General features: G+C 49.5%; 5 protein-coding genes across 5 annotated transcripts; 4 read left to right on the top strand and 1 right to left on the bottom strand.

Annotated features, from left to right (window-relative positions):
• Positions 1-12: 12 nt before the first annotated feature.
• On the top strand, positions 13-1,539 carry GIQ15_06105 (uncharacterized protein; the record flags this gene model as incomplete). The annotated part of the gene is made up of 1 exon (XM_033553522.1): positions 13-1,539. The coding sequence occupies one exon, from the start codon at positions 13-15 to the stop codon at positions 1,537-1,539; it is 1,527 nt and encodes a 508-aa protein (XP_033404666.1).
• A 703-nt stretch (positions 1,540-2,242) lies between these two features.
• Positions 2,243-3,378, top strand: GIQ15_06104 (60S ribosomal protein L13; the record flags this gene model as incomplete). The annotated part of the gene is made up of 5 exons (XM_033553521.1): positions 2,243-2,245; positions 2,392-2,425; positions 2,598-2,644; positions 2,719-2,877; positions 2,968-3,378. The coding sequence occupies 5 exons, from the start codon at positions 2,243-2,245 to the stop codon at positions 3,376-3,378; spliced, it is 654 nt and encodes a 217-aa protein (XP_033404665.1).
• Positions 3,379-3,904: 526 nt separating this feature from the next.
• On the bottom strand, positions 3,905-5,910 carry GIQ15_06103 (uncharacterized protein; the record flags this gene model as incomplete). The annotated part of the gene is made up of 2 exons (XM_033553520.1): positions 3,905-4,946; positions 5,015-5,910. 2 exons carry the CDS (start codon positions 5,908-5,910, stop codon positions 3,905-3,907), a joined length of 1,938 nt encoding a protein of 645 aa, XP_033404664.1.
• Positions 5,911-6,207: 297 nt separating this feature from the next.
• GIQ15_06102 (uncharacterized protein) lies at positions 6,208-7,065 on the top strand (the record flags this gene model as incomplete). The annotated part of the gene is made up of 1 exon (XM_033553519.1): positions 6,208-7,065. One exon carries the CDS (start codon positions 6,208-6,210, stop codon positions 7,063-7,065), a length of 858 nt encoding a protein of 285 aa, XP_033404663.1.
• An 870-nt stretch (positions 7,066-7,935) lies between these two features.
• GIQ15_06101 (uncharacterized protein) lies at positions 7,936-9,656 on the top strand (the record flags this gene model as incomplete). The annotated part of the gene is made up of 2 exons (XM_033553518.1): positions 7,936-7,990; positions 8,041-9,656. The coding sequence occupies 2 exons, from the start codon at positions 7,936-7,938 to the stop codon at positions 9,654-9,656; spliced, it is 1,671 nt and encodes a 556-aa protein (XP_033404662.1).
• Between the last annotated feature and the right edge of the window lie 381 nt (positions 9,657-10,037).

Genomic DNA, 10,037 nt, shown 5'->3' with positions numbered 1-10,037 from the left:
CTCTGACAGATCATGGACGCGCAACGTGATACAGCTCCTGCAGACGGTCAGACCAGACCAGCGCTCTCCCCGCCCGTCGAAATCGCAGTCCCCAGCACCCCGACTCCAGAGCTGAGCACTGCGCCAAACTCACAGCCGCTGCCTCAGTCGCAAAGCGAACGCATCGGCTCCGAGAAGCCAACGATAGCTTCACCCACACCGAGACAGTCGTCTTCAGACATGACGCCTCCTCCATCCGTCCAGGTCCCCGCAAACCTGTCCACTCCAGCGCAGCGGTCTCGTTCCCAGTCGCATCCCTTTCTCGCCTCGCCGCCGTCCACGGTAAACCAGTCGCTGTATGATGCATACGGCATATCGGAGCGTCTGCCTACCGTGAGCGAGATTGATGGTGCTGACGAGCCTGCGCTTCGAAAGATTGCCAACGAGCTGCTCGTCGTTGCTCAGGACTTTCGCATGTCAGCCGCACACTTCAAGCTTCAGAACAGTCTCCTATCACTCACCAGCAACGAGGCAGTCAAGCGTGCAGAGGTAGAGCAGCAGCTGGCCAAACGGGAGGTTGAGATCCTACAGAGCGACGAGTACCGCACCCGTCGAGGCATTGCGCAGGAAGAGTTGGCGAGGAACTTTCAGAACCACGAGCTTTCGGGCGCCAGAGTACGGATACGGGACCTGGAACAGATGAATGCTACGCTGGATCGCAGGCTCCATCGAGCGAAACAGATCATCGAGGAGAAATCAGACCAGTACGAGCTGTTGTTGGAGGAGAACGGACGGCTGAAGAAGCGGATTCGAGACAATCGTGAACACTTCACCATGATGATGGACAACGGATCCCTTCCATCCAGCCCCCGTGCAGAGTTTCACACACCACAGCGCAAGGCTGCCGCCGCGCAACGACATGCTCCCGAGAGTGCTCGCTCCTACGATGGTAAACTCGGAAGCCGTGACCTCCTGGCTACCCTCCTGGCCGCCGATCAGGTCCTCCACGGCGACAGTACTCGCGCTCAACCCTCTCAGTCCAAACCTCGAGGACACAGAAACTATCATGGCCACACTCGAGGCGCCCACTCCTTGTCCTCGCTGGCTCCAATCTCCCAGTCTAGAATGTCCGAGCCCTCTCAGCCCCGTTTCTTCACCCCTGTAAACAAACGGCCGCGAGAGTCTCGTGTCTCCCCATCCCCTGCATCAAGGCGTCTGGATGAGGAAGACGAGGACCGCCATGACCGTGATAGCACCCTGTCCGCTTCCGATGTTGAAGCAGTCACGGACGAAGACGTACCGGCGTCACAGGCGAGCTCTCTAGCTACGAGCATGCTTCGTCGCTATCCAGGGCCAAGCCAGGAAGAGCCTTCGATTCCTACCAACATTGGCAAATCCAGTGCAATGCTCCAGAGCAAACTGTTTGGCCACGTCAAGAAGGCTGGTCTCGAGCGTCCGACTGACCATATGAAGCGCAAGAGTAGCAGCTCAGACAACAAGGCTCTGTCCCCCAAAAAGGCGAGGGGTCCAAATCCCCTTCACCAAGATGTGGCCGTCTAAACCGCCCCATGGGCTAAAATTTTTCTCGCTCTCTCTCTTTCTTTCCTTATTACTAAGCCTCTATCTCCGTCCTGGCCGTTTTTGGTTTTGTTTTGTTTTTCCCGATGCCTGCAGCCTCTTGACGATATCAGCTTATCGCTATGACCGACCCAATGACGACCCCTATGACCCCTTCCAGATGACTGGTAATTTTCGATTTCCTTTTCTTTGATCAAATGGCTTTTTGTTATGTCTGGGATGGGATGCCCCTGGCGGTTGGTCTTGCTTTCAATTAACTACTGTTCACCTTGCCTACAATTTCTTCCATCTTCTTCTAATAGCCCTCTAGAGCGACTCCTCTGCTCCCATCTGACACCATGTAACATGCGTTGCTTTTCCTGTATCGGGCCCCTGGGCGTTGATTATCAAAACAATGTAACATAACAGCATCTATCAAGAAACAGTCGACTTTATACTCGTAACTCCCTCTGTTTACTCCCAAGTTTCTTCATCTTTTTATACATCGGAAGTAGACATGGCCCGATTAGGCAAGCTAGGGCTAAACTGCTGACTCAGCCTAAGCGAGTAGTGATGACATAAGCACGACCACACCGAAAAAGTTCCCACCCAAATAACATCGCCAACCTTCGACATCAAAGTCGAGACACGACCATCGACAATTCAACAACCCGGGCTCTCGACAACTTGATCACCGGCCGTCACAATGGTATGCTTCTCTCGCCCTTGCTTTCATCGTTGCTATCGCCTGGCCCCTCGTTGCGCGCAAGTGCGACAAGGGACATTGTGGGAACCATCACATCGCAAAATGAGACCATCAGGACTAACTGGATTTTTTTCCCTTCCGATGTATAGGCGATCAAGCACAACCAGACCATCCCGAAGAACCGTGAGTTACCATCCTGCTGAGTGCGAGCTGCGAGGAAGAGAGGATCGAATATGCGCGTCACGGAGTGGGAGAGCACGAGGAAGAGGTGGAATTTCGTGATTCGATCTTGAAGTGAAAGATTGAAGGCAGACGGATGATCGAACTTCTCTCTAATCCATGATCTCTTGAACAGACTTCCACAAGGACTGGGACCGACGTGTTAGAGTACATTTCGACCAGGTACGAGATGAATTGATCCCGATTTTTACCACCGATGTTGCAGGATCTGGTTAAGCTAACGAATCTCTATTCAGCCCGGCCGAAAACACAGACGTCGTGAAGCTCGTCTTGCGAAGGCTGCCGCCGTTGCCCCTCGCCCAGTCGACAAACTCCGCCCAGTTGTCCGATGTCCCACCCTTAAGTACAACAGCCGTGTCAAGGCCGGACGTGGTTTCTCTCTACAAGAGCTGAAGGTATATAAACGCCCGACGCCCTAGCTTGCTCGCCGTACAGAGATCAAAGCACAGCATAGCTAACCAGTTCGCTTTGTTTCGTATTTGCAGGAAGCTGGTATCCCACGCAAACTCGCTCCCACCATTGGTATCACCGTTGACCACCGCCGTGGCAATGTCTCCGCCGAATCCCTCTCCGTCAACGTCGCCCGCCTAAAGGCTTACAAGGCCCGCTTGATCCTCTTCCCCCGCAAGAGCGGCCAGTTCAAGAAGCTCGACTCCTCTGCTGAAGAGATCAAGGCTGCCAAGGAGGGATTGGCCAAGTCCGTCGACTCCGTCTTCCCCGTCACCAACCCTGCCCGCGAGAACGCCGTGTCCGAGATCAAGAAGTCCGATCTACCAAAGGGAGAAGAGAACGCATACCGCAGAATGAGACTCGCCCGAAGCGATGCTAGACTCGTCGGTGTTAGAGCGAAGCGCGTCAAGGCCAAGGCTGATGAGGCCGCTGCTGCGAAGAAATAAAATAAAAACATAAATAAATGGAAGTTCTATGGTGTTACCCTTTATTATGTTTCTAGTTTCTGTGCTCTCCTTTTTTTTACCCTATTTCACTCCCAAAACAACTCACCCTCTCGTGTCATGAATAATACGATATCATATGACCAAATTACCCGGGGTCCAATTCCTTACCCATCCAGAGGTAATCCATGCACTGCTGGACCGTCCTTCCCCTCGATGGGAGGTATAAAAGTGGGGAAAGTGAGCAGCCATAACGAAGTCGTGCCGGTACTGATTTGGCTGGACGGACTTGTTTTATATGGTTGCATGAGTTTATCATGATGTAGAAATGGAAACCCTCATACAAAATCTCACATTTTGCTCTGTTCCATGTAGATGCCCTGCGAACATACGTATGAAGTAAAACAATATGGTATTCAAGGCGCTGCTAGCAATTGTATACTATAGTACACTATTATATCGTTTCATCGTTAAACCTTTCCCTTACTCCAGCCCATGATATTATACCCAATGCTAAACATAAATATCCTCAGACAAGCCCGAATAGAATAACGATTACAGCTTCCACAGCCTTAACCAACGACCCAATGTCAGCGTCGATATCGCCGTTCTTCCCACGCTTAAGCATGCCTCGAAACGCACGCTTGGCCTCCTTCTCTATCTTGCTAGCTGCAGCACTCTTTAGTGAGGAGCTAGAGATGCAAATATCAGGTTCTAATTGCGGCTCACTAGTCCAGAGATCAATTGATAAGTGACAAGATACGAGCAATTCGAGGCTATTGGACCCGGTTGTAGTAGAGAACTGATGAGTCGTTTGTCCAAAGTGCCGGACAAGATCTCTGGTATTGTAATGTGGCTCGTCTGCGATAGATGATAGCGGCGTGGCACTCCTAGACATATCGGTTTCGGCTTGTTTTCTGTGACGCTTCCTTGCCTGGTCAAGATATCGCGGGTTTTCCTCTAGCTTCTCGGATAATTTGTGCAACTGTATCCAGAACCTTGAGCGCGATATCGCAGCCTCCCAGTATTGACATATGCCCCAACACAGGCCAGATATATCATGCTCTAATAGGGGGTTGGACAGTCGGGAGGTGATCCAACTTTGTAGTGGGTCAGGAACATTCCATGACTCTAATTCTCTATCGGCAGCAGCGGTTGGGACGGATATAGATATCACGGATTGTTTTTCTGGATCCGTGGTAAGGGTTAGAGGAATCCGGTAAAGTGTAGTTGGAAAATTGGCGGGGGGTTGGAGAACAAAGCGATATGTCTGAACTATATCTGAAGGAGTCCCTAGGGCTCGGGATGGGTTTCGTATAGTAGACGTTATAGTCTCAGTGCTGAGCGTAAGAGGAGCAAAGATGGTAAGGTATGGCATTGGATTATCCGGTGGTTTCAAGGCGTATGGGTTCTGGGGAGGTGGTGATGAAGGGATGTCTGGTTCCAGCGGTGGGATACGCCGTCGAGCCGTGAATGGGAGCAGGTACGAAATCATAGAAGACAAGGGTGGTGGCGTAAGTGGTTTAGGGGGTGGAGGAGCACAAGACGGGTTTTTAGACAGGAGAAGCCCACTGGATTGGAAATATTAGTATAATAAACAAGATAATATAGCAAAATATGTAGTAGACTTGGGACATACATCAATCGTCTAAGGGAGACCTCATCAGGGGGTTCGTTTTCTGTAGCCTCCAGCCGGCCAGCCTCCCTTTCTAGGAGAGCAACTTCTCCCTTTAGCCTCTCTAGCTGAGCCTCGAGTGAATCTCGTAATTCTTTTTTCTGCTTTAATTCTTTTGGTGACGCTTCTCCAGGTTCGACCTCAGCATCCGTTGGCAATTCAGCAGCACCACGCTCCTCCTTTCCCGCGAGAGTCTTCGGGTTCTTGGTCTTAAATATAGGATAAAACCCTGCCTTCTTTAATTGTTGTTTCTTTTTCATGTCTAAATGATGACTCGGGCTACCATTGAATTGTGCAATGGTCTGCACCATAGTCTTTTGTGGCCTTGGTTTTGGAGAAGGAGACAGTCCCGGTCCTTCATGGCCGCCTGTAGGTGAATCCGACACTGACTCTGTTCGCTCCGGCTGTATGACAGGCTCATTCACCATGGATATCTCGCCAGAAAAGGGTTGTTCTGCAAATGATCGCCGTCTAGAACTCGGCCTGGAAACAGTATTGTTGAGCTGTGGTAATCCATCCTCTGCCTCTGTCTCCGGCTGAGCTTTAGCCAACGACGGCCGTAAGGGTATACTGCCAGATATCCGAGGTGAACTGTCTCCGAGCTCGCCAAAGGAGCTGAAATCCTGGCCCGATGGCCGTCGCGCTTTCTCGGATGCTGACCGCTCTAGGACCTTCGATAAAACGTCTGGATGGTGTCGCGCAAGGCTCGATCGTGTCGGCGCGTGGAATGACGGGCGGCTCGGTGATCGCGACGGGCTAGTACGTCCACGGCCATCTCTTCTCGTGGTGGTTGACGCGCCTATAGGTATTGGAATAGACGAATTGGACTTGCGCCGTTTGGAGGGCGAGGAGGGTATCATTCGGACAGCGCGTTCACATTTAACGGGGAGGAATGGGCGTGAACATATGTAACTAAAGCTTCAAGCTGTATATGCTAGACTGGAATAATAAGTAAAAAGGTACGGGTTAATATCGTATCGACCGTTCGTCTGCTTCGAAGCTCTTCCTTGAACTCCCCAGCTTCCTCGGCATAAACAAAAGAACGCGATGGGCGGTGTTTGCACTGTTTGCATCAATATCCCACTGGCTTTTTGGTTGCCGACAATGGGAGGGACAACCTGGAGGTCTACAGCATAACGCCGTCGTGTCAGGCACAAATGGGGTCACTGTTCTTCTCCGTCATGGGGGAGAATCCCTTGAGCTCCACGCTATGTTCAAGTTGTTTCCGTATACTGTCTACCGGAGCGCCGAAATCACAGATAATATCGCCTTGGAGGAGTCCTCGGCTGAAGCAGGTAGCATCTCCGCGATATCAACACACACAGGTGGATAAGAAGAACGAGTCAGGCGGAGGTACGGTGAAGCAAATATATCCATTGAAGGGATACTATTCCGATATCCTTACTGCGCCATCGCAACCATACAATCCCAGCCGTCGTCCGCAACCCCAAACCACCGAACCATCATCCACAACAGCTTCCGGGACGGCGCAAACAGAGCCCAGCACGGAGAAATTACCACAGGAAAAGTTTGGCATAGTCTTTGGAACCCGGCTTGCTGGGCCGGGCTACTCCTCTACCCGCTACAACCCCGCCACAACACCACCCAAGTCGACCTGGCATACAATCAATGGCGTACCCATACCACCACGACCAGAAGAGCCTGATAACTGCTGCATGAGTGGATGTGTGCATTGCGTTTGGGACGATTATCGGGATGATGTTGAAGCATGGGCTCAGAGAATAAACGAAGCCAAGAAGCGAGATCCTCCCCGGAGAGGAGCAAAGAAGAAGAAAGCGGCAGGCCCGCTACATGATATGAGGCAAGCCCCAAGAAAAGAAGTGGACAGTGCGAGCGCAAGTATGGACGATGACGGTGGCGGGAGCCAGGCCAGCTGGAATACTGATACTTCGGCCGATGCACTGTTTGCTGATATCCCAGTTGGGATCAGGGAGTTCATGAAGACAGAGAAGAGATTAAAAGAGAAGCGCAAAAGAGTCGAGGATAGATCATAGAGCGTTCAACTTGGTACCGGGTACTATATATATGTATATTATGTGTGACATGCCATCGTTGCCATGATTTTGAGAATGGGACTCCCTTCCGTTGTTAGATACAGATGGCTGGCCATTGTTCACTTTCTTTTTTAGAAATCTTGGTCCAGCTTTGCGAAAGGGCTCCCTGCTCAATCATAAGCGAAGAGGACTACAGGAGATGAGGCACTATGTTACCGTATATGCCGATGAAATTATGGAATAGATCGAAGTTTTCGTTATAATAGGGTGATGGGTCATGGTATCCTGTCGATTCACGGCAGTGAGGTAACGGACATATATTTGCCAGCAGAATGTTAAGATTCGCAAGCTCAATAACTAGAATCTATCATCGCTCGCCAAATCCTTGACAACATAGTCGTTATTCTAGAACTTGTCGTCCTTTCTATATCGGCCCAAATGGTAGATCGATTGATTAGTAAGCTCCTTTTCGCTGGTAAACTTAAATAAGCGCGAGCCGCGGTTGAGCTCAACGTCACTTTTCTGGTCTTTATAGACTTGGTCGACTTCATGGTACTGGCAGTAGAATAAGTTCATGATGGAAACGCACTTGGTAGGACAATTTAAGGTTGGGAGAACTAGTGTACCGCTATGTCATCACTACCAGCAGAATGCTACCGTCTTCCTACTTAACACCAGTGTGGTCATCTTTGAGTCACTGACGATGTTTTCCCCTTCACTGGATTTTTTCTAGGTCTCGAGCTAGCTTATCTTCTCTTCTCCGCCTTCTTCTTCCTACCTCGAGATGTCCTGACTGACTTCTAGCACTGCTTCTTTTGAAGTTCTAACATCTTATCTATTACTCCTGCTGCTCCGATATTATCATCAAACATGGTTTGTATTACTAGAAGAGCCGAGGGATCAGAGGACTCTGGCTATGGAAGCCGTAAGTGGACAGAGGCCGAAACATCTATCCCCTAACTAACATGTATATAGAGTCAGCGACTAATGGTTTTACAACAATCGAGCACTGGGTAGCCAGCAAGGACAAGTTCCGTGTTGCCTCCAGTGGCCTTCCGATACCTAAGAAGTCAAGAGTTGGCCAAGTTAATGACGAGTTACGCGAGGTTTACGAGACTTCTATTGCCCATGAGATACCAAATATCCTAGCCACACATGGAATCACCTTTCGCACATATGGACTCTACCGCCTCGAGCCACTAGATGAAACATACGAGGCTAGGGATGTTTTAAGGATCCTGACATCTAACACCAATCCAGCGGCGTGGAGAACTGCCGCTAATTATGTGCATAATTATGTCAAGCAAAGAGCCCTGAGCCATACCCTAGCATCTCTTCAAGTGGAGATATCAAACGCCCACATGATGTACGACGATGTTTCATATGCTATTCCTGATGATCCGACTCTTATTGAATCTCTGACCCAGGTTAAAGGTCGAATTGTTAACGAAGTGTCTGCTTCTATGCAGAACGTCTGGACATCCATCGCATTCCATATGCGAAGTTGCCGCCATACCAACGAACGACAAAAACCTACGGTCATCGTCTTTTGCCGCCCCAAGTCAACTTACGACTTTGCATCTGCCGAGGCTCGACTATCTCAAATTCTAATTGAGTTGGAGATGCAGGTACACCTAGAGTTTCTCCCAGGAAGGGTCGTTCTTGCGCCTTCAGAACTTCCCATGACACTTCCTATGGCAACAGCTGCGGAAAGTCTACCTCAAAACCCGGTCAATGGAAGCTCCATCGGTATCCGCGGAAGAGACGCGGAAGCAGGGACTTTAGGCGGTTGGTTGATACTCAGTCTTCCGCGAGAAAATCGGAAGGTTAAATGCGCTCTTACCTGTTACCACGCCATTAGAAGTGGCGATGCTAGTGTTTCAGCACATACAGACAAGCATGGGGTACATTGGAATGATCAACGCGGTCATTTAGATATTGAATACCCAGCAGCTCTTGACTCAAAGGAGGCTATGGCTCACTTGGAAGAATTATGCAAAAATGAACCTCATGATCAGGAATTGAAGCAACAGCATTGCATGCTACCACGACTTATCTCAGGGCCTGGTATAGGCAAAGTGCTACTTGCGTCGGGATACCATAGGAAAGATAACCAGTGTTTAGATTGGGCATTGATCGAGAGTCCAAGCACTTTCTCCCTTAATAAACCTCCTCGCTCCCCTCTTCGGAACTCCCCTGGATTTATGCTACCAGGAAATGGCCTTCGGTACAACCCGCATCCAGATGCAAATATTAGATCCTTTGGTTATCCGGTGCCGAATAATTGGGTTGCTAAGGAAGGCCGAACAACAACCACGTCGGGAATAATCAACAGAATGTCGGCAATCGTACACTGGGATAACTCTGGAAATCCTTCCGAAGAAACCGAGGTCATATCGAGCACCGCTGACTTTGCGGCTGATGGTGACTCAGGAGCCTTCGTCGTAAACGTGGACGGAGAACTTGTTGGCTTACTTTTTGCCGTGGAAAAAAACGTGGCGGGGTTTGATTCCGGGTTCATGACACCCTTTAGTCTCATCCAAGATCATGTCAAGGAAATGACTAATGGGGGTTACCTCAGCTTCGATTAACATGCCGAGGACTGAAGTGGAAACGATCGGCGAGAGATGAAGTAGACTTAACTATTTCACCCAAAATCTGGCGTCTGAGTAGCGATTAACTAGTGATACCCCCAACAACCAGCAAGCAGACGAACGAGAGGTTATTTAGCTTGAGCAGATAGACCATCTTATTTATTCTTGATATATCGAATTCGGCTCGAGAATTGGACAATTATTTCCTTACCATAGTTTTATCCTGCCTAAATGATTTAAAATATATACCAGCATTTATGAATTCAAATAGATGAGTCTATAAAGCAGGCTATATAATTGGTCATTATGAGTCTATTCATGAAGGAGTAAATTTATCTATTCAAGACATGAGACGACATTAACATTCTAATATTGTCG

This window comes from Arthroderma uncinatum (genome assembly GCF_011692745.1).
Source record: "Arthroderma uncinatum strain CBS 119779 chromosome Unknown scaffold4, whole genome shotgun sequence".
In the NCBI taxonomy this organism is placed as follows: Eukaryota; Fungi; Ascomycota; class Eurotiomycetes; order Onygenales; family Arthrodermataceae; genus Arthroderma; species Arthroderma uncinatum.
This window is presented reverse-complemented; position numbering and strand designations above follow the sequence as displayed.